This window comes from Doryrhamphus excisus, linkage group LG8, assembly GCF_037039965.1.
Source record: "Doryrhamphus excisus strain RoL-2023G ecotype Guam linkage group LG8, RoL_Dexc_Guam_v1.1, whole genome shotgun sequence".
Classification (NCBI taxonomy): Eukaryota; Metazoa; Chordata; class Actinopteri; order Syngnathiformes; family Syngnathidae; genus Doryrhamphus; species Doryrhamphus excisus.
Genome location: NC_136364.1, coordinates 18,596,958 through 18,622,019, shown reverse-complemented (window position 1 = coordinate 18,622,019; position 25,062 = coordinate 18,596,958). Strand labels below are relative to the sequence as shown.

Below are 25,062 nucleotides of genomic sequence, written 5' to 3'. Positions count from 1 at the left end.
GACTTTGAAAAGGTTAAAGATGAGCCAAAGAAAGCGAAGTACATATCACACGACAACATCGTTTTTAGCGTATTGTAAAGCTGTTACACCAACTTCATTTTATATCTCCACAGTGGGTTTTTTTTGACGAAAAAAATAAAAATTCTACCATTAGTCGAGTAAGGACCAACTCTCGGGAATCATATCTAACGAGTCGATCATAAAAATCCTGAGTCAAAGACAACCCAGCGTCTATGAATGCATCCTCTCAATGTCCAATTTGTGTTATACTTCATTTAGCCATTTTCCTGCTGGAAAATGCAAAATGTGCTTCAATATGTTTCTTGTTTTATTAAAAATAGACCATATTCAACCACAAAAAAAGCATGATTTATTAATTATCGGTAATATATATTTTTATAACCAAGTGAAGTGTTGAAATTTGAACTGCCGAGAAAAGGTTTGGTGCTTGGACGAATGTAATTGAGGACCCCTGATCTAGACTTTTCATTGAAGAGCCCTGCTTCATATGATCATATTTAACGAGTCCTTGCAAATCTCACGTGTAGCTGCGTGTGTGCGTGCATGTGTGACGAGAATCACAATCGCGTCTCGCGTCCCGTGCCATTGTCTTTACTTCTTTGTAATGGCTCAGAATTTGTGATGACAAATTCTTCCTTTCTGAGCGCCTCCAGCTCAGTTCCGCCATTGGTCAGAGACCCACGGAGGGCATCCCGTTCCTCCCTCTGTAGCTGCCTGCTAAGCAGGATGAAGCCTGGGATGCAAATGAGAAAGGAGATTGTCCGCAGGCTCAGAGTCAGGCCCAGGTATGCTATCCTGAGAGGCGAGGATTTAGAAGATTAAAAGTCATTTGGAAACACGTACTGTGTATGCGTATTGATGAATATGCATTCTACCTGTAGGCCGTGGTATTGTATATTTTGCAGGCCCCTATTCCACCGCAACGCTTCTGTCCCCATTTCAGACAAGTGGTGTCGATGATTGCTCCGAAGTAAATGGGCGCTGGGATTCCAGCTGTAGAAGCGTCAACATGCTTTCAGCCATTGTGTAACCTATAAAGTAGCACATACAGTAGATCCCCCCGCTATCTGCTCGGAAACCACGTACGGATAAGCAAATAAACACGAGTAATTCAGACACCTGGATGATGCTGACGCGCTCCGATTTGTGATCAACATTTGCAATAAAAAGGAGTTGCAATTGTTAGATTAGATTAAGCTACACCCAACCTCCTTGTCTCTCTTCGATTGCCATTGTTCACCCAACAAGCTAAATACATAGAAGCACAAACCCTAAATATTAGTATCTGTATCTGGTCTTTTTCGGTACTTGGTGTGGGCGGGGCATAAACAGGAAAAGGCAGATAATGCAGATATGTGTGGGGCTTACATATGTACATTATTTTAAATTGACATGGATTGATAAGTTGCATATTTATTATCATTCCGCTATATGTGTACCATGTATATGTGTAAGTGATCTCATTATTTAATTAATTTTTTTAATGATCTGTGTGAAGTCGGTGATGCTAATCGCAGGTTAAAAGCTAGATAGCCACATCTGGTTCAAGTTCACAAATGGGTGCTTGAACAAGGTGCAGCCGGGAGACGCTTGTCAACAGTGCAGTTATGTCTCCATGCCCGGGTAGGTGCCAGGGTGATGAATATAGTAGATGACTTTGGGGGTTGTGAAGGCTATAGTTATTTGAACTGTTTGAATTTGAATTTGTCACGTTAGCATACCACCTATTCATGCTATGTTGAGCTCCATTTTTTTTTGCCATTACTAAAACTTGCCTTTCCAGATGAAATGTCTGTTCTTGGTCTCTGATTATAGAAAATACACCCCCCCCCCAAAAAAAATCGGACTAATAGTTCAGTGCAAATTATATGTGTTTTTTGGCTGGTACGACTTATATCATAAAATATGGTAATTTCAAGATTCACACAAACGTTTAACGTTCAGTTTAAACTATAAATATTTAACCGTCAGTAAGGTAATTAAAGTATGTATACTTTTTTTTCCTTGACATTGTTTTGATTTTAACTCTAATGTGCAGTGTTGCCAATGCATGGAAATGAAAACCATTATTAAATTTGACCTTTGAACAAAAATATTAAAAAATTACTATAATTACTATTTTAAAATCAAGCAAATGTTGTTTTTTTTTAACAGAAATCATGGAATCTTGAATGGCGAATATGAGGGATCCACTGTAGCTTCTCAGGGACTTACCAAGAGTGTGTGTTGCCAGAGCGTGGAATCCCAAGGCAAATGATTTTAGCTGCGGTTTGATGCATCTATAAGTAAACAGGCATGGAGACATTTGTATTACATTCAACAAAACATGTTTACAAATGCCAGCAATGACACCAATTCAAAGTTTAAGAGCTTCAGTTCAGGTCGATTTCTTTAAGTAGAAGAATCATAATAGTAATTAAAAATACTTCTATAACTGTTGAATAAAACACTAAATATATATATATATAATTGTGTAGCATTTTTTATTCTATTTATGATTTAATTATGTTAAACAAACATTGTAATAAAGTGATTTGGATTGAGCAAGGCATCCTAAAGTGCTGTAAACATGGAACATTAATCAAATAAGTAACGACAAACAAGATAGAGTTATGTGTGATAAATAAAATATATATATAAAAGCATATTTATTATGTATGCATTCATTGTAATAGTAATATATTGTACTATGTAATATATTAAACTTTAAGACATCAAAAATGAATATTGAATCTTCCTGCCGTAGGGTCTTAGGGAAGTAAAGACGTCAGTAATGACGTTTTTTGATCACCAGAAGCCCCTTGAGACTAATGCATGGTAGGACTAGTTATGGCGTACAGAACACTGCAACAAAGGGCACCCTTGATGGTTCTTTTGCTGCATCAGTGTCATCAGCTCATCGATATAAAAATAGCGGTGAATTTGATAGGAATCATGCAAAGCAGCTCTTTGTATGAACAGTAATACATCAACCTCTCTGACCTACTGTACTTTGTGTGGCAAATTAAGATTTAATCAAGACAATGTGATGGGAGAGATGCTTTTTAAAAAGGTAGGCACGGGACCCAGTGGGCTTTTTCGCTCCAGAGGCATAAAATCTGTAAAATTTGCAAATTACACTACAACCATAAATGACCCATTTATGATCCATAAATGTTGTCTCTGCTTACTTTGATCCAAATACAACAAAAATTCCCCAAGATTCCCAGGCTTGTTATGCTTTAGCAAGGTTCATCTTGCAGTATCCGACTCAAAGTCATGCAAGATGAATGGAAACGTCTCATACTAGCATGCCAAGCATATTCGTTGATCTTAAAGTGGAACGGTGCTAACCTGATGAGAAGCATGTAGCCTGGTGTGCCTCCCAGGGAGATGATAAATGAAGTGATGACGGACAGCGCTAGGAAGTACGGGAACATCCTGTCACAGTCATCCTTGTCAGGGCATTGACCTGTAGAGGCCGTGAAGTTGCCAGCCACACCGACGCAGCTACAGTTGGAGAAGACCTGGATACAAACGTTGTCATACATGTGATCATATGTAAACAGACACTGACCACATATCATCAATATCATTTACTTCTGTAAAGGTGCGTAACTTTGCAAGGCAAACACTTAAATTGCACATCCTAACAATGTGTCAATGATGATTAAAAAATATTCAAAATATGCATATTGCCATTTTTTCAATAATTTTCAAACATACAAACGACTAAATAATTTACAATAAATATACAGAAAACACATTCAAAGAAGCTGTGAATGATATGTAGTACTCTACACTGGTCACTAGGTGTCAGTAATGTTACTGTAATGTTCAACAAGACAAACGCCAGACTTGATGGCTTTTATTGCATGTTTGAATAATTATTTTTGTTGTCGTTCATAGACTTCCCATTTAACATTTTGACTTACTGTGTTTGTCCCTGAGCCAGTAGAGCTGGTACAGCCAGCATGACAAGGAGAAACATACGTGATGCCGTTTCCTCCACAAACTGGGTCCCAGTTATTTGTTGAACAAAAACATTGGGAATTGCAGGCATTGAACACAGATGGCTTTTCGTAAGATATCCCCGTCACACTGGAAGAAAGACAACACAAGATAATTGACTTTATCTCCAAGGCCTCTAACACGTCCCTCTGATGTACTCGTTCCTGATCCTATCCATCCTGGTCACTCCCAATGAGAACCTTAGCCTCCTCAAAGTTGTAATTTGACAAGGATAATGTAATACTCTGATTAGTATGATGCTATTATGAAGAAAAATAATGTTATTTTGGTTGGATAGAGTTGTAATATTACAGGAAATATGTTTTTGAAGTTGTAATGTTATAAGAAACAAACACAATACAATGAAGTCATACCTTTTGGAAAATTAGGTTGGGAGAAAGTGATATAATATTGTTAAAATGTAGTCCAAATATTCACAAGGACGCTGCCATATTTGGGGTGGGAATAAAAACAGAAATGGAAAAAAAACAGCTGTAATTCTACAAAAAGAAATGAATCAGGTAAAAATTTTACAGAAAAAGAATGTAGGGGGGAAATTTAGTAGCATATTGTTGTTTTAAAGTTGTAATATTATCAGAAACAAGCAAAACTAAATAAATGTAATTTTGGGGGGAAAAAGGTTCAGGAAAAAAGTCATAGTATTAGGGGCATAAAGTCAAAATATGGGAATAAAGTAATATAGTATATCTAATATATATAAAATATATAATATATAATGTAGTATATCAGAACAAAATACTAGAAGAACAAAATAAGAAGAAAAAAAGCAGAGATGCAGTTCTTAGGCCCACCTGTTGTACGGAAGCGTCACCCCAGCCATCTTGGCGTTCTCACAGCTCATCGCAAAGAAAAACAATGACAGGATATAACCAATGAAAGATGTGACGAAGGCAAACTTTGCTGCTCCCATTATGTTCAGCTTCATCTTCTTCATCAGGAGGCCACCAGAAAAAATCCCAATCGCAACGGCGGGGATGTTAATCACACCTGATATTTAAGATTAAAACACAGAATCATTGTAGATGATTGCGGTAATTATCTATAGTAAAATATAATTTATGTAGAGGTAGAACAAGTCGAACAAACCATTCAAATTGCAAAATCTTGTCAAACAACAACAAAACGTGTGAACGCTGTAGTGATTTTTCAGGCGGTTTAAGACTTGTAGTTCATACCCATTAGGAAGTTTGCCTTGGAGGCAGACTGCCTAAAGTGCTGCTCGATGTACTTGGGCTTGTAGGTAACCATGCCGATGAGGGAGTTGAGCTGGATGATTGTCACACACAGGTAGATCAAATACACAGGGTGTCCCAGTAGAGTCCGCGCAGTTGGAAAAAAGTCTGCCAAGTGAAAAGAATAGAACAATCTGTTAGTGAATTAGTCCGTGTATTTGGTAATGGTAATGGTTTTATTTCATTTGAACATGCATCAGATTACAATTGAATGCATCCCATAATCAGTTCACAGTTCCACATGTCCAAAAGGAGTAAGAAGAAGCAAAGCTTATTAAATCCTACCCCTCTATCTGGTACTTTTACAATCAGTAACTGTTACATTTGTTCACTTCCTGCTTTCCATAATACAGTTTAAGGTATTTTTTTGTTTGTTTTTTTAATAATGCACGTACGAGGTGATATGACCATACAATGACATAATGGGTACCATGAAGAACCATTTAGTGTAACATATCGTTTTAGTCTTCGATTAAGGGTTTAACACTTAATCATCTTAAGGTGCATCTGTGCAGAGAAAAAAGGAGACAGATACGTGGTTGTTCATTGTTTTGTGTGCATTCTACCAACACACAATATGAGAAGGACCTAATAAGTATAATAACTTTGTCTTTATACAGGAAGTGTTTTTTGCAAAAATATGTCCTTACATGTGCACAGTCGGATTATTATAACATTAAAATTAATTATTTGGTGTTGGGGATACTCCAGGTATGGGGGACCGTGCTTTTTGTCGATGATGTGGTCCTGCTGTCGTCATCGAGCCGTGACCTACTCTGACTGGATCACTTTGTAGCTGAGTTAAGCAGTCGAGAAGGTAATCGGCACAGGACACAAACTCTGAGGCAAAGGGCAGAGTGTCATCTCTGGGTCGGGAAAGGCCCTGTCCCAAGTGGTGGAGTTTAATAAGGATGTAACAGGAGATTGACAGGCTGCAAGCGGGGGGGGCATTTTGAGTGACACCGTACCAGAAGAGAGCAGGGCTAGTTGTACATGTGAGGACTGTACCTGCTGCAAATTGGTGAATATAGTCGGCACATCTACAGCTCTAACCAGAGTGAAACAGCTGCATGGTGCATGTTTAGTAAATAGGTTTCTTACCATGAGAAATGGAACTAACTATTCACCTGCTGTTATGAGAGGGAAAAGGCTTCTCTGTGAGCTGAATGGAATTAAACATCAATCCATTTTCTTTTTTTTCTTTTGTTTGCATCTTGCTCTTGTTTTCTTTGTCAAGTCATTTTTTTATGTTTTATGTTTTTATGTTTGTTTATACTATGTGGTTTGCATGTTCCCTTGTTACGGTACTTTTGGACTTCATGACATTTTGGAAAAATTATTTTCTGCACTCATGACTTGATTCTTGTATTTTGGTGCGCCTGATGAACTCTGCAAGATGGGGGGGAAAAGGCTTGCATTTTCCCACGTTTCCACCCAGTTCCTTCGCCCAGACATGGTGAATTAGAGGGATTGTTAAGCGAGACATAACCAGAGCATGCCAAAAGACGTGTAGGCTCTCTGCCCAAATTACTCCTCTTCTTTTCAGTTTGAAGGGATGCCAATTTGTTTCTCGGTGTGTCAGCTATTTCTCTAATGTAAGCCCTTATTTTTCCACCCCTTCTTGTTCACTAATGTATTGATGATGGTTCATGTATGTGGACGGGTATCATTTATGAAGTTAGAAATGTTTTTTTAAAAAGTTAGAAATGCAGTTATAAAAGTGATTGTAATTAAGTCAAGTTTCAAACACAAGCATCTTTTTGATATGATATAAAAATCTAAACAATATCCTAGTTAACAAATAATTTGGCTAATAATAAAAACTCTAGTATGTAGTCAGCTGTCTCTTATACAATCTCTTATCCATCTTTACCTTTTGCCATCTCTATGAAGCTCATGCGCTCCTCCGCGGGATACTTGTGCTTTATGGGGGCCGAGTTTTTTATAAAACTTGTCTGCTCCGGCTTTCCTGGGGTGTGCTCGCTACCTGAAATGTGCAATGAGCGTGGTAGGAACCAGAATGGAACAGCAGAAAGCAGGGTGATGATCCCTGCTATGATGTAGCCCAACCACCAGGCTCCAACCCAGCGGGAGTCTGCTGGCGTGATGCTGATGCTTTCTGTGTTGGGATTTAAGAGAGAGAGGGTTACTATAGTATAGAATAAAATAGGATGACATGCACATACTAAATGGAACTTAATTGATTTAATTGGACTAAGTTAGCCAGATAAATTACAACAAGAGGTGGTCCCCGTCAGCCTACATGGCAAACAACGGTTTTTATTAGGTTCTTATGAGCTATAGTGTAAACAGTGTAAATGAATTGAATGATATTTATGTGCTGTTTATATTATTAGGTCACATTTGCTTCCCAAAGGCTTTTAGGGGCCCAAACTGTGTCTTAGCTATTTATGTTATTATCCCGCAGGCTGAAAATGGACAGGTACATAGCTCACTTCCATTATTCACTGCAGTCCACTGTTATCTAATGGGACCAGGGGGAGCCATTGGACATCATCAACTCATACCGTAATGCAGTTTCAATAAATATGGCAAACTACAGGGGTGTGTTGCTTAAAAAACTAAATGCATATTGTTATGTTAATAACCAATTTGGAAATGTCATAAAAGGTGAACTTGTGAGAACACATCTGCCTCTCCAGCACTCTATTTGATTGAAAGCTCCTGTGGATCATGAGCTAAGTGATGCTAATCCTGAACACCTGTTCACACCGCCCCTCAACTACACCTGCTGGACTCGCTAGTTTATCTGATAAGATCAGGTCATGTTTTGTGAAGGGCTTCTTCATTATTTTTTTTGGAAACTCTGCAATGTATTATATATTTTTGCTTACTTTCATGGTACCGTTTACAAGAAGGGCACCAAGACAATATTTTTCACAAAGTTCCTTCTGAGTCTGGTCTGCAGTATGTCATGCATGATGCCTGTCAGTACATAATGGCTATAAAGCTGACTTACCCAGTTTTACAAATCCAATGTCCACATAAATCTTTGCACATAAAGAGCCTAGCAGGTAGCCAAAGACAGGCCCCACCACAGAAATGGTCTGCACACAGCCTAGAACACACAAGATACTGTGACAAATATGATATGCACATGAAAATACCTTCCACATCCATAATAATCTCATTGAGTAACACCCTTTATACTTTTTACATGATGTGATTACATCTTACAATTAAGATTTGTTGGAGCTGGAGCTCATTGATGTGCAATATCAGTCACGTTTATTGTACATGTTGCTCATATTTATCGTGAGAAAACAGAAAGGTGCATCTCTCACTCCTATATAGTGTCTTGGTATTATAATTACAGCTCTAAAAGGTGTTATTTTGAAATATCGTTTATCTATTGAAAAGAGAAAAATAATACAACATACAACAACATAATACAACATGATACTGTATTAGCGTAAAATATGTATTTAAAATACATAACAAAATTAACTGAATTCTTTCTAAATGCAGTCTCCTGTGACTGATGCTCTCCCTAGAACTGTTGTATCTTTGTTTTTAAGGCAATTCATTGGGGTACGCCCTCTTATATATCAGCATATAGTTTTTCCTTACCCACATACAATGCCGCATTCTCCTCACTAGCAAAGTCATCTATATAGGAGATCCCAAGAGGTTGAACAGGAGTCTCTCCAATCCCTCGTAGGACATTTCCAAGGAGCACATATATCCACATGGAAAGGTTGGAATCTCCTTCACAACCTGGAGGAGAGGATTATATTGCCAGAATATGTCTGAATGTGTCTGTATCTGAACAGATTCGCACACAAACACACACACCTGTCGCTGGCACCTCAGACAATTGACTATATTGGCTGGGTTCAGTTGGTGAGCCCGACGGACAAGGTGAGAGGTTAGGGGTAGCATTCACATCCCACCGTGCAGATGATTCAAATTCATAACTGTAAAGAAAGCATATAATTAAACTCTTGATGAAAATGATATGAAACAATTTACTGTATTGATTGTATTTACTGTGCAGACTCCCCCGCTTTTATCAGCTCTCTAGCGCATGATCTATTGTCGCCAGAACAGAAATTAGCTTCGAAACTTTTAAAAATGTGTTTTCTTTATTTTTCTAAAGCTATGCTTTCCCCTGAAGTCACCACACTTGATCTATTGCAGCGATGCATGACTTCATCCCTTTATCTCAATGCACTGCCATTCATTCATGTATAAAAAGTATCCCTCATTTATTGCAGTTAATTGGTTACAGAACTGACCGTGATAAATTTATTCATGCAAAATTGAATAAATTATTTATGAATTGAGTATTTTTGTAGTTAAAGCATAGAAAACCTGTTTACAAACTTCTAAATATATATTTTATACATTATTAAAGTCTTCTAAACATGAACTAGCACCCCATATAGCCACCTTTACGCTCGTATTACTCAATATAGTAGATTAAACAGACAAAATAAGTATTTTAAGATATAAATAAGACTAAATGTGTTCCTTAGGAGAGCTGAGTGGCAGGCAGGAAGTGACGTCGGAGGTTCAGAGTTGAGTTTTAGCTTGCCATTGATTACGCCCGCAACAATAGCCTGTGTTTTTATTCGGGATTTAAATTCGGAATTATTGTGCCTGTTGTAAGATGATTAATCGGTACCAATCGTGTTTAATATAACTGAACTGTGGTGTGAATAAAGTGGCGAACAACGTTTTCTGAGCCCTTTACTTACCGTCCAGTGATGAAGTGAGGCAATGCGATGATGAAGGTGCCAACAGACATCAGTACGCAACCCACTGCAATGATCTTTGGCCGATGGAGCTTGGCGCCAAAGTAACTGACGAAAGCTATTACTAACAGGTTACCTGGCAGAATATATAAAGTGTGCAAAGTATTAGGGACTTTATGGAAAACACAGACGAGTGTATTAAAAAAATGGAGCAGCTACCTTTGCTAGCTTACTGCTGCAAAATAAGCTGTAGATGTACAGCAGGAAAGCAAAAGCATCTGCATGAAATAATGAGATAAACATACTTCATTACATGAATACATTGCAGATATTTTGATATAGTAGCCAATAAGAATGAGAAGTAATAGAGCTAAGCCACATTAGAGACAAAGGTGAAGATTTTGATGACTGTGCATAATATTAATCCTGGTGTATTTCTTTGTGCTTATATTAGAGTTAGCCAGCTTTGCATAATGTCAAGTCCTTTAATGTAAATCTGCATGCCTAGCCAACCGACTGCTTCATTTTCGAGGAGATAGCAGTAAAGGTCTCGAAGATTTATTTCAGACAGCTTATACACTCCTGAAAAATTGCAAGAATCTACATTTTGCAATCTTGGATCTTAAGGAGGTTCCTAGTAGAGCTTCAAAATACTGCCGTTGAGACGCCCCTGCACAATCTTGACGCTCCACTCCACCAACAATTCCCACGTTCAAAGAGAGAAAGCTTGTGAGAAAAACATCATAGCGTAAATACCTACTTAAAATAACATTTAATCCATGTTTTCGCCAGATTTTGCACTGCGGTCTTAAACTTGTTGAACTTACTAAACTTGCTATTTCACTTTGTGGCAATTAATTGTTACTCCAAAAATGTTTGTGTCACTCCCATTTCTTATTTTTGTATTTTCAATTTCGACTTAGAGCCTCCTTAACGTCCAGGTTTGATGAAGCGTGTATGAAATATACATCAGAGGCGTCCAGTGAACCAAACTAATCAAGTCGGTCTGACCTCCATAAGGATCACATTCACTATGAAAGCACTCTTTCATCCTGTTTGCCATGTTCTTTCCGTTATGTTCCCTCCACTGTGTTCTCTTCTTTACAATTGTACCTCTCCTTTCTCTTTGCATTAACATTGCCCTTCCTTGCCATTGTGTCGTCCTGGTAACGGTCCTAAGAGGCTGGTTGCCTTGGCCACCTGTGAGCAGCTTTCACAGAAGAAGATGGACTACATATACATATAGAGTGGATCCCCCCGCAACATTCTTTTAATCCTCAAAATTAAGTTATTTTTTCCCCAGAAAACACATCTCATTCACCCTAAGTCAGTAACAGTTTATAAGTATTCCATAGTAAAGCATCAACTGTACAGCATAATAGTGTGGATTATGTAGACGTGTCTTGGAAAAGCAATTTCTCTGACAGCTAGCAGGGACGACCACCGTTTAATAAGTGTGTGAGGCATAATTTATATGCTTTGAATCTAATACTTCCATTTTTAATGCAAATATTGATCTTAAATCAGAGAATGTCAATGTAAAGTTAACAGGAGTTTGGAGGGGGAGGAGCGAACCAGTGGAGAATAGGATGGCACCTCGATGCAGCAGAATAATCCAGGCTTTGTCATAGTGTCAGCCCCTATGGTCAACCCGTTATCCTCCGTGAGCTCTCTAAAGCACCAACCTCCAGCTTCAAGCTTATATAGGACCAACGAGGTAGGAATATGAATGTCGACAAACAACTTTGTCTCTGGAGGATATGGGCTTCACTTGATGTTTGTTGCTTTTTCTCTTTAGGTTTCTCTGTTTCAGTTCTCATTAGTCTTGCTTTGGTCCATCTGTTTCCTGACCAAAAGGCTCCCTGCCATCCCTTGTTTTCTCCCTCACATCTTACAGCGTCAATTATTCTGTTTTAACTTAGTTTCTTTATCGTTAGATCTTTTGCTCCTGTTGTTCAGCGCCCTTTGTTCACTTTGTTTCACTTAGTAGAACGCAATGCGTATTTATGTAACCTGTTTTGGAGCAACGTCTAAAAGCACTGCTTGCATGATATATGGGCGCTCATCCTCAAAGTTCTTGTCCTCTCCATCTTCGAAGGCAGTTATTCTCAACTGGTGGGTCGGGAACCAAAAGTGTGTCACAGATCCATTCAGTATGGGTCCCAGACAGCTCGTCAGAAATTTTGTTAAAACATGTAATATAAAATGTTTTTTCATTATTATTTTGAAGTAAAATTTTAGTCAATGTAAGCAATTTTTTTTATTATTTTAAAAAATTTATTATTTTTTATTATGTTTCATTATTATTATTATTATGCTATTTATTATAATATATTTAACAATAATTGTAATAATGATACATTATTTGTATTGAACTTTACATTCTGGGAATCTCAAAGTGCGACAAAGTAAAAATTAGGTTTAGAAACAAAGCAGGAATATAGTTATGAAATCCAACTAAAACTATACACAATATTTAAAACAAAGATTTTAAGTCTCTTTTAAAAACTTCTACGGACGTAGTCTTCTTCCTCCTTGAATTGTACTCCTTGCACAGTGAAATATCTTATTTATAATCTGTTTTTATAGTTGATTTTAATTTACACATTGTCTGCATGTAGTTTCTCCTCGTTTTTCCTCTCCTTTGTGGACATACTATAATTATGTGTATTAATCAGGTCACGACCATTTGAGTACCCCTGTTCTCAGGATTATCGATAGGTATCAATACTCGGTATTGTACCATCATAGGAATGTATGTATAGGGTTCATAAGACAATGTCATACACATGAAGTAAAGTAATATAACCTCTGCATAAACATCCAAAGATCACTGCCTGTCCTTGCTCGAGTTCTTATTGGAAGCCTGAGATGAATCTTTGAATAACTCTGCGAGCCATTGAGATTCTTTACACGGTGAAATGGTGGGGTGAGCGCATGACGTGGCTGTGACACGCAGGCTGTAAACAATATCAAAATAGCAATGACAAGCAGACCTGCTCACCCATCTCAAAGCTCCCGTCAATGATGCCCACTAGGTAACTGGGGATGTCAAAGCGCCTCTCCAGCTGAGTTATTGTGCTCTTCATGTAGCTCCCCGACAAAGCCTTTGCAAAATAAGCAAAGGACAAAGCCACCAGGAACATCTGTGGGGATACAACGTTGATTAGAAAAGGATAAGGGCAAATGAGATCTTCCGAAAAGGTCTGCATTAAAATGCATCAGATGTAGACATGGGAGAATACAGGTGACCACATGAAATCACACCCCTATAGTCACCTTTACACTCCTACTATTTATTATTTACACCATATTGTCAAGCCAGCTGCTAGCTAGCAAGCCGGTGAAGTAGTGAGCTAAAAAGCTTGCTAGCTAGCATATTTCTTCTAAACTTAAGAAGCTCAAAACTTACCACTTCCACACGGAATGAGAGGAGAACTTGTATTCACTTTTATTTATTATTTTATTTCCAAAGTAATATTACGGTAATGTAATATAAGGTAATGTCTCAATGTTTTGTGCCACCTAGTGACCAGAATACTACATATCACTTGTATTTCAATATGTTTTTACTAGTAATAGACCATAACCTACCGCAAAATAGCAATCATTTATTAATTTATGTCAAATATCGGAATATTACTTATCTGAAGTGCTACTGAAGTAGCAAAATAGCAAATAAAGTATTTTGTGAGTTACTCTGCAGCCCCCACACCCGACCCCACGTTTCCTGTCAATCTTGCATAACAAGATTTATTTCTGTCAACGAAAAATAAAAATACTTTTTAGCCCTTAAGTGCTTGGCCCCAAATGCAAATAAGTAAGCTAAGTTGCAAGTTGGAATAGTGACATTCACAATTACTTGGCACATTTTGAGATTTGCAACAAATGCTGCCATTGAGCCACTTTTAATCACCCCGAGACTGTAACAACCTTAATTAGTTGACAGAATTTTGCATAAAACGGGCTGCACGGTGTCCTAGTGGTTACCTTGTTTCAATTAGTTCTCCAAAGACTCATTTAGTATCAACTCTTGTACCCACTATATTAGGAAAGTGGGGTTCGTTCATAGTTAGGAGCACGTGGGGTGACCAATCACAGTGGAGGCAGGCCGTGGGTGGAATAAATTAAAACAGATCATTTTGATGGGAAGAATAAATCCAATGAAATACAGCTGGGATAATGTAAAAAGTTTTCTGTGCAGTTTATTGTGTGTAGCTGCTCTATAGGAGTCCACAACTCAATACAAAGGATCGAAAAATTAGCACAATAGGTCCCCTTTAAGTTATTTTAGGTGCACAAACACACAAAGAGTGACAATGATCTGCTTGGCTTTCGCATGAAGGATAAACAAAGTGAGTCAGAAAAGCTACAGGTTTATTTTCTTTATGTTATCGCCCACAAAGAGATTGTTCCCCAAATCATGTGTACACCTTGTTCCAATTAATGCATACCAGATCATAGTATAATTTCAATGACACACAAATTACGACCATTGTTATTCTTAAGAAAAACACACCCATGATACGCTGCTAAACCTACAGAAGTCTTGGTCTATTTGCTATAGATGCCTAAAATGCAAACAATGCAGCCGGCAACTGTGGCAACATTGAGAGCAGTAATTAGGACATTACAGATCTGCACAGTTTGTACATCGTGAACACTTTGTTTTAAAGCTTGCTGAGATCAACCCCCGGAACATTCACAGCTTATCGTCGACGCAATTAGAGCAGGTTTATCCAGGTGTGTAAGCTGTGAGAAAATCTTTTTAACGTGCTGACTGTATCAAAACCAAGGACGTCAAACTCAGGGGCCGCATGCAGGAAAATCCACTTCCAATATTTTAAATAGCATGATTTTAATGAAACAAATAAATAATATGAAATAGGGCTGGGTGATATGGACTTTAACCCAGTCATTTTCACCAGTATCATGTGTCAGTGGCGTATGATGGAGTCGTCAAATCATTGTTCACAACATAGAATCATTTGACTCTTGTTTAAGGATGGCGTCACCCAATCTCTAGCTTTACTGGTACAAAAAAAGGAAAAAGTGTACAACAAAAGAACAGGATTAGATTTGCAGGCGACGGTGCCGTGTCCCACCCATGGAACAGAACAATTCTGAGAAGAAATAAAGTCTGTATTATGATAAGCTGCTTGAACACCATTGTCTCACATCACTTTCATCTTGGGGGAGGGAATCAACAAGAGGGTTTGATCTAATTTAAAACTTTTAAGCAGTTGAAAAACGGCTTTCAGCTTTTTTTTCCCAGGTTGTTTGACGTAGGAGAAAAGCAAGAGGAAAGTCTGAGGTGGTCTAATAAAAACAACATGACATTCACACTGTGGTCTAGGTTATTTTGCCGCTCTTTCTTTAAGAAGGACAATGGATGTGACTTTGTGAGGCAGATGGACAAACGAAAATAGCATTATGTCTCAGGTCATTCTCTATTTGTATTTATCTCTAGAAATAACGGTTCTAATGTATTTGGTATTTTTTCTTTGGAAAACAAGCACTTTGTTGACATCCATTTGGTGTCGCAGGTTAGTGCAGGCCATCACCTGAATCAAAAGGACATGTTCTCATTCAGTTACATGAAGAAGTGTGTCCAAACGTTGAGGATTTCTTGGAGATAAGGGTGTCCCAATGCAATAATGATGTTGGATATGGGTGCGATTCTATTGACCTGTATCTAAAATGTCCGGAATTAACACTCCGATACAAGCAATCCATTCGAGACTCCGTTCTAGCACTTCTATCCAACAGCGCCAGATTACAACAGTTTGTGCTACCAATTAGCAAGAAGTAGGAGTGACCTGTGAGTGAAAAATACGTTGCGGCTTACATTTAATACAACCAACCTCACTGTGCGCTCCAACACCCAACGCTGTCCAAAACAAGATGCCTCGCTACATTATGCCTAGCCGCTACTACATAGTGGATAAAACTATACACCAGATAGATAAAGAATTAAATGTGTTTTTCTCATACCTACTGTTGCTGACTATTGTTCTGGTATTGACTAGTGCTGTCTTTTTTTAAATAAACTTGATGGATCATGTGTTCCATTACACCCCTAATCAGTCGACATATCATCGTATAGATATTTAGGTTGCCCACTGGTAATGGGTATTATTAAATGGCAACGTCCTAAGAACAGAATGCACTCTTAAGTTAGCTCCCTTTTTTCCATTCATCCATTCATTAGTATGATTTATCCTGGTTCCATGAATTAAGATTGAAAGGCAGACTACACATTAGACTGGTAACCAGTCAGTCACATAATTACAATGAATGGGTCATTGACTGGGAATCCCGACATTAGAATGAACCACTGCACTATTAACAACCTCAACTTTGCACTTGCCTTGAGACTGGAGCAGGAAGAGGCACATGTTTTTCTGTCCTTCTGCACGCCGCCGCGCTCAGTTCCCACCTCCATCCTCCTGAAAGGTCACCGTGTCTCCTTTGCTGTAGTCTACCACGAAATGCAATTTCTTGCCACTGATGCATGCAAGCCTGTAAAATTATAATTAAAGCATGTGACCCTCTTATTCTCAGTGCAAACAGAGTAGAAAACAGAACTGTATGAGCCGTGGAGTCAAAGAATACCGCATGTGTACTTTGACGGGCTTCACAGTCATTCCGATTTACAACAAAATGAATCAAAATGCAAACCATCTGGCTATGAAATGTAAGTCATATGGGCAAAAAAATAGTAATAACACAATACATTACCCCAAAGATGTATTAGAAGCTTTCATATTAAACACAAATGGATTCCGGTTGTTTTTTTTCTGGGTCAAAGTGACTCTCGTCATGACTGAAAATCCATGATTGAGAATATGTTGCACTGATCACCATTATATATGATTCAAAATAAATAACAACCAATCTGAATCCATATAGTTAGGTAACTGTGTCCAGATCTGGGCTCCAGTCCACCTGTTGAGGACACTTCCACTTTGTTAAACGACAGAGGAATCAATCCTATTGTGAATCCTTTCTTTTACAAATTGACTTGTTTTATTATCCATATCTAAAATATCAGGCACTAGCCAAAAATCACAGTCCTATAATTTGTCGTAAATGCAGATATTAAAATGCATAAAAATATTACACACTTTGCAGCCATATTTCTAAATCTACACCTACAGTATTAGTATAATATATAAGTAACATATTGCAACAAATATTTTGTTTTTGCAGATAGCAGCTAACTGTACTCCAGGGACAGTTGACTCTATACTCCCTGCTGAAGGACATCACTCAGAAGAGAAGGCCAACTTGCCATCGTGGCTGAATCAATAATTCATAAAAGAAAAAAACATGAAAAATGAATAAACACCATGTCATCCTGACAGTTTGTAATAATTTACTTAAGAAAACAGTCAAAAGTGAAGCAAATCAGAATTTCACTAAAATGAATGAACTCACGGGATGCGCAATGATGCGTTCAATGTCTTCATCACAACGCTTTACGATACTTTAGTTGACACTTAGTTGACACAAGTGTTATGTTATTTTAAAAAAACAAAAGCGGAAGGGCGAGTTGCATACCTCCGTGGGAAAGAATGGTTTAGTAGCTTTGTATTCCAAGATGTGGACCACAGGTAAAGAGTCCTGTCAACCAGCACCGCTCAAACTTCTCATGAGGATTGGAGAGTAGAGGAGGCGACGCCGGTTGTTATTGTCAACGCTGTGAGACGAAGCTCTGTCCCTTGAGTTCATTTCAAACCGCTCGTCATATACAAATATCTGGGGGAAATTAATCCGTAAAATCAAAAAAGGGACATCCTGAGCGGACACCCCGTCCACTTCAAGGCAGCGAATCACGTGCGGTCAGGAAGTGTTTTGTTTGTTGGAACTGCTCTCGTGCAGTTATAGAAGCTTCGAGTCTCACGCGCTCTCTCTTTCTCGCGCGAGCGCTCTCTCTCTCTCGCTCTCTCTCTCTCTCTCTCTCCCCAAACCACCCCCACCCCCGGGTAAACTGTAAATTATAATATTTACACTTTACATTCCTTATATATTTTACAGTGTACATTCCTTATATTTGTCGTGGCTTGTACTTTTTATGTCATGTCTGTGCAATAATAGCGTTGGTCTGATTTCCACCTACATTGCTTAATACCTTCAATCATTTTCACTGGTTTTAAAACAGGCAATTTCTCTCCATGGAAGCAAATGTGTTGGTTTCTGTGTAGGTTTTTTTTGACAAGCTCAAGAGGTGATAATTATTCAATTTAATTCTATATTCATTCAGCACAACCTGTGTAGCTCCACAGGTTTAACAACAACAGCATGCCAAGATAATTGCATTGTTGGCGTGGCTGTGTAAAAGTACATAGCTAAACATAAAAAAAACACTCACATCCTCGCATAATTCAGTGAAATTCACAGATTTTTTAATGAAAGAGCAATTTTTTTTCAAAATGTTTCCACAAATTAGGCTGCTTTTACACACAGTGTGTAATAATGTTGTTTACCCTTAATCTAGATCATTTATAAACACGGTGGTACCTTGGTTTTTATTATTAATCCATCCCAAGGGTCTGTCAAAAACCATTAATTCATTTTCTACCGCTTTTCCTCACGAGGGTCGCGGGGGTGCTGAAGCCTATCCCAGCTGTCTTCGGGCGAGAGGCCGGGTACACCCTGGACTGGTCACCAGCCAATCACTGGGCACATATAGACAAACAACCATTCACACTCACATTCATACCAATTAACCTAGCATGTTTTTGGAATGTGGGAGGAAACCGGAGTACCCGGAGAAAACCCACGCATGCACGAACATGCAAACTCCACACAGAGATACCGAGGGTGGAATTGAACCCTGGTCTCCTAGCTGTGAGGTCTGCACGCTAACCACTCGACCGCCGTGCCTGTCAAAAATCAAATCATACAAAATCTGAATCAATTTTTCGCATGAAATATAATGTTACTCCATTAAAGCTGTTTCAGATACCCAAAATTCTTGGACAGGATTCTTTTGACAGGATAAATGAAAAGCTAACGTTTGTAATTTTGGATCGCTTACTATATACTGGAGTCACTTTATTGCAAATGTTGATCAGAAATCGGAGGAGACCGTCAACACCGAGCTAGCAGGAGTGTTTGGAGGGGGAGGAGTAACTCGAAGTACTTTACGGCGGCGCCTTGATGCATGCTGCGTAATCCAGGATTTGTTATCCGGTGTCAAAAATCGACATTTTCATAATCATTTTTGAACATTTTATGTTATTCGAATCATGCTATAGGTGCACTCACATGGGCAAATGAATCTGTGTGTCGTCCTTCCTTGTTCACAGCTGGTACAGTGCACACTATTGAAAAAAGTCAAACACCTTTCTCAGTTGCTATGGTTACATGTAGACCACACAACAGGCAGTGACGACATTAGAAATAAGCATGTCAAGGCACAATTGTCAAGAAGTGTGAATAATTCTGTTAATGTCAGTAGGATTAGGCTTCAGAATTATTTTCTGAAACAGGAAGCCACAACATTAATGCTGCATGTTGATGACGGCGCCGTCGGAAGGTAGCATGTCGCTTTTTCGTCACAATTCCTCTGAGGAATTCTGTTGCGTGACCGTGGCTTTGGCCTACATAACGTAAGTACAGGCGTCATGTGATTAGATAGGGCTTACAGCTCCTTTCTAATATCATATGACAAACAGAATGCCACTTTACATTCAAATAAGCAGGGATTGTCCAGCGCTACAAAACACAGTGGCCCCACTGTTAAATGCAGTCACCACCATGAAGTTCATGATGTTCAAGCGCTTTTGTAGTCCCACAAATGTGTTCTCATGCATGATTTAACGTCCAAGTGCAAGTCATGTGAGCCATTTTTAACAGAAGCACATACTTAATAAAATAAACAAATATATCATATTCAAATGTGACTCTAGCGGTACATTACATTGCACTTTCATCCTCCAAGCTGCATCCATTACTCTGAATAGAAAAATAGATAATTAATGTTTTTATCATGGTTGTGATTACTGTTTGCAGTTGTATAAAAAACAACACTAAGTATGATGATATGTATTACTACTTTTGCAAGGGCAGACTATTTGACACAGCTCCAGTAATAGTATCATTTGATTATACAGTTTGCAGGAAAGCTACGATGTTATTAAGTCACTTGTCACGTGTTGTTGCAATAATCTGATTAAGCATGCTGAAACTGGAATGTGCTTTTGAAATGAGTTTATTTTGGAGAAAAAAAAATGAATGGAATTACACACCATGTAGTATTGTGTAGATGTGTTATACTCAAAAGTTGTGTTTTTGGCATGTTATTAGGTGAATATTTAGTATTTGGAAATAAAGGCTTAACTGGGTTAAATTTGGGTTAGTAAAATTGGTACTGTAACGACATCATAGCGATGCACGAAGGCTGTCCCAATTAAAAAAAAAAAAAATCCAAGGGTCATTAAACGCAGCCTCTTCCTCTCATCATGACTATCCTTACAGGCCTTCTATATTCCATATAACGCAAGTTTAACATGGCATTTGAAAAGACTGCCATAATGTTGATCAAGTCTCTGCAGTGATTCAGCCTGGATTTACGTATAGTATATGTTAGGATTCGAATACAAGGGTGCCATCCATTTGCAAGAAATGTCACCAGTGCTTCACAGCAATACGGAAAATGGTACGCTGTGGAAAAAACCCCCAAAAGAAACGCTGAGGTATGCTGTTCATCACATTAAAACGTCAACCCCTCCAAAAAAAACCTTTGACTTAAAACTAATTTATTTACTCATACAAAGTGCAAATGAAGCATTTATCAAAACATAACAATAATAAGTAAATAAGTTACTACTACTATGAAATGTTTTTCTTCATAAACTCAAACAGACCTAGTGATACTTTATTTTAATATGCAAATTGGTTAGAAATTAACCATTTTTTTTGGTATACCCCTTTCAGGAGAATGACCCATAAAACAAACACAGACCAATTGGACCTTATTGTGAGTAAAAGCATCATATAAAGTGAGGACAAAGACACGGGCAGCATTTATAAATCATGTTATTCAACAATAGTCACATTACAACATCAACACTGCTTTGCTAGTGACATGTTCTAATAATCCCTATATATTGTATAGTTACTTTGCAATACATTATGAAGAGGCACTTCCAGTAAATCTGGCAATAGAGGAGCTACAGTATTGTGTCTAAATTACAAAACAGTAAAAATAAATATTTTTCTAAAAGGTTTTTGATATAATATAGTTTTCAATATGTACAGTATATATTTTTTTTATACAAAGTCAAACAATATCAAGGAATACAATGTGATATTCCACTTAAACAAATACTGGTGGAACACACAACTTCCCCATCCTGTAAGTATTGCTACATGTGTTGTTGTGTTGTGAGTGCAAGATACAAGTGCCTGCTATAGTAGAGTCGAGGAAAACAAACATTACAAGCCTTGGTGATAAGTGTGTTTTGGTTTCAAACAATGCACCATTCATAAAATGTATATGAATATGCTATGGCACAAAAAAAAAGAATGTTATTTGGTTCCAAATATCAAAGGGCTTTACCGCTAAGAATAGAACACACTTTTGTCTCCACACAATAACTTCTTTGTTATTAAGTATGCGCACATGCATGTGGCTAAATTATACTAACAGAACAGAAGACAATGTTGTTTGCTTGGTTTCATTTTGTGCAAATTACAAAAAAAAAAGAAAACAAACGCAGAGCTTGACGGTGTCTTTGGTGTGCAGAGGCGATACTCAGGTGTGCAATGAATCCTTCTTAGTTTAGTTGTAGTTTTATACCCTGCACTTTTGTTGGTGTCTGGTTTCATTTAAATGACATACAAAAACAAAACAAAATCATTCATTTCAGAACATGAACTTGTATTGCTAGTATTTTTGTCTATGCCTGTCATAGAGCGCTACGAGCATAAGCAAGAAAAGAGTGATATTAAATCTGTTCCCACAAGAATTAAAAGAAAGCACAAAAAATAAAGCGCTATCACCATCACTATCAATAAACCTCCACGGCTAAATACATAAAGAATGCAGTCATGCCGCAACACACAAACCTTGTTGACATGCTGCACAATTGCAATCCAATCATAATAATATTACAAATGAGCGGTTCAAATATCTTCCTACTGGGCACAGTGCATTAATTTTTGTGCAAAAACTTGTGAGAACAGCCTTAATTAACTTCAAAACGACTTTTCTAGACAGTATGATTAATGTGATGTCATTTTTAGACAGTGACTTCATTATATTTATGCTATAAATCAGCCAGGCTACGTCAGAATGTGAATATTTTTACCAGCTCATAAAAAAATGACGGCTGAGGCTTATTTTAATGACAACTTTTTCAAAAAATAATATAGAATAAATTATTAGAATAAAAATTAAAGGGATTTATAAAACAAATGTGTCGGCGTTATGCAGGGAAAGTGAAATGAAAAACGAAAATTGGAAATATTGTGGCAGGGGGAATCAAAACGCAATTTTGTGAAAGGAAAATGAAGCAATTAAAAGAAAAAAAGTCAAATTTTTTTTAGAGTAAAGTCATAATATTTAAACATAAACGTATACCTGCCTGAAGATGACAACGGAAATGTTTGCTCGATCATTTAACCAAAACAAATTCCTTCTGAACAAATATTGAGAATTGCACCTGATGAATATATATGGCAGGTCTCTATAGAGACAGACAGTGGCAGGCGGTCACAGGCTGTTGCCTTTAGGTTTGTCTAGGAATTCTAATATTTACTCATTAGCATAAAACTCCCCCCCCCCCCGTGAATTGCATCCTTTTATTCTTTGAAAGTACTACAACTTTGCAAAACGACTTCTGAATGATGTTCTAACAGCAAAAATTGTCTGGGACACAGTTTGTGAGTGTAATGTCCGCACACTCCGTGGAAGAACGCAGCTCATTGGCATTAAAACTACGGACACAAAAAAAAACTGTTCCGAGAAGGGCTTACCAAAAGCAAAAGCAAAAGATTATGGAATACACACTATCATGGGACCTTTGAAACTTCTGGAAATAAAGAATAATATAATATAATAAAGGATTATAATTGTTTTTCATCATGTGATTTAACTTTTGTTTTGAATTATGGTCCTATAAAACCTTCATATTCATACATATTTTATACATAGTCTAACCTCAGTTTTGGATGATTTGATGAGAATTTTTGCCAAAATGTTGCCCCGGTTTTCATACACTCGCTCAGTTTTTCCACAGTAGTCATTTTTTAAGACTAAAAAGAAAAACAAAACAAAACTAAAAAGACTGTTTTCTGTGAAATTAAGTTCCCTAACAAAATAACCCGCCATGGGGGGCCAAAGAAAGTTAAGAATGCCTTCAATTTCAAACTCAAACTCACGAAGTAGAACAACAACGTCCACTCCGCCAATGTTAAATGTTGTGTGTAAAATTAAAGTATAATTATGCTCTATTGTTATTTCCCATGGAATGTCCTGTCATTTTGTCCTGGAACAATAATGAAAACCAAGGTATGACTGATAACCAATACGTCTTGTGTCGGAAATGGCTAGTGATTTCCATTCCTTCTACACAATGTTTTGCACACTAATCTAATTATAGCAGTGCTTCTCAAATAGTGGCGCGGGGGCCGCCCTGGGGGATCGTGGTGAAATCTATCATACTCAACAAGCAATTTAACTGTCCATTTTGTTGCATTTTTGTGGTTTCAGCTACAGATAGATATGAATAGATCATCAGTTTCCTAATAGTATTTCAAAATAGCAGAACATGTGCCTTGGGGGACAGAAAAGAGTTATCACCGTTTTGACGTAAATACGATGTCAGTTTGAACCAATGATGACGGTTGACATGAGCATTCACACACATACGAAGCGCCTTCAGTTGAAAACCTGAATGAGGCAAAAACTTGATGACCTGGCTCATTCTGCCTCCAAAGTATCACATTGTGAGAAACATGCATGAACATCTTGAATTTGAACATTTTTTTTTTGTTAAAAGACATAGTAATGTCCGTCACAGTTTTTTTTTTTTAAGTCACTTTCATAGTTTGTGAGGCAGATCTGACCAACTTGATCCCTAGTGAACTTTGACCCCTATCAGAAGAAAAGGTGTGGGGGTTACAAGTGGAGCACTGGATGTAACAGCGCCATAATATGCACATTAGATAATGGCAAAGTGAGGCATTGATATACTGCACAGTGAGAAGGATATTTACAGTGCACTGAGCTGGTGGCTCATATTCACTTGGTTACTATCGAGGCAGCACACTTGCACAGCAGTATGTTTAGAGTCTGTGACATTTGGAATAAGTGTTGACATTTTTACACCTAACAAGGATGAATCAAATATTAGTGAGTGATGACGGACTCGGATGCCTTTTGCTGCATAAGCTTTTGATGCAAGGACGCATTTAGTTGGCACGTGACAACACTGTTTCTTTTTTTTTCTATTGCCGAGTTGAAATAAAAATTCACTAATAATAAATAATAATCAGCAAGCCACAGGAATAAGCAGTCAGGGGCAGAGTTTAGCCCTCTTTTGCACAATCACCATGTTGAAAACATTGCAATGGATCCAGCTAAGGATTTAGAAAGTATTAACATTAGTAAAGCCCTACTTGAGTATTAGCAAGTAATTGGGCAACATCGGGGCGGTTCACTGTCTGCGAAAAAGCTGGTTTGATGGTTTGTTTTTATTCAAAGTGAAGTCATGAAATCTGATTGGTTGGTTAACATAGGACCAGGGGTGGGTAAACTACGGCCCGGGGGCCACATCCGGCACGCCAAGTGTTTGAATACGGCCCGCCTGTTCTTTCCAAAGTATTTCATTTAAACTCAACATACAATCTGGCATCATGGCTTTAGCCAGCCTTTTGATGGTTTTATCAATTTTGTCATAATAATATTAATAATAATAATTATTATTGTTATTATATAATTATATTATGATAATAGTAATATAATAATAATAATAATATCAATCAATTTCATCATAATAATAATAATAATAATTATTATTATTATTATGATAATAATAATAATAATTATTATTATTATTATATAATTA

General features: G+C 37.6%; 1 protein-coding gene across 2 annotated transcripts; it reads right to left on the bottom strand.

Annotated features, from left to right (window-relative positions):
• Positions 1 to 347: 347 nt before the first annotated feature.
• slco1c1 (solute carrier organic anion transporter family, member 1C1) lies at positions 348 to 17,862 on the bottom strand. Of its 2 annotated transcripts, XM_058080136.2 has the most exons (15): positions 17,546 to 17,862; positions 16,353 to 16,504; positions 12,987 to 13,128; positions 9,986 to 10,118; positions 9,081 to 9,202; positions 8,856 to 9,002; positions 8,245 to 8,343; positions 7,138 to 7,383; positions 5,208 to 5,372; positions 4,824 to 5,019; positions 3,936 to 4,101; positions 3,355 to 3,527; positions 2,236 to 2,300; positions 897 to 1,014; positions 348 to 816 (listed from the first exon to the last, which is right to left on the bottom strand). In XM_058080136.2, the coding sequence occupies exons 2-15, from the start codon at positions 16,425 to 16,427 to the stop codon at positions 579 to 581; spliced, it is 2,085 nt and encodes a 694-aa protein (XP_057936119.2). In that variant the 5' UTR covers positions 16,428 to 16,504; positions 17,546 to 17,862; the 3' UTR covers positions 348 to 578. The 2 variants fall into 2 exon arrangements, with proteins under 2 accessions (XP_057936119.2, XP_057936120.2); XM_058080137.2 differs by lacking the exons at positions 16,353 to 16,504; positions 17,546 to 17,862 and adding an exon at positions 10,202 to 10,260 and having other exon boundaries at positions 12,987 to 13,130.
• Positions 17,863 to 25,062: the final 7,200 nt, after the last annotated feature.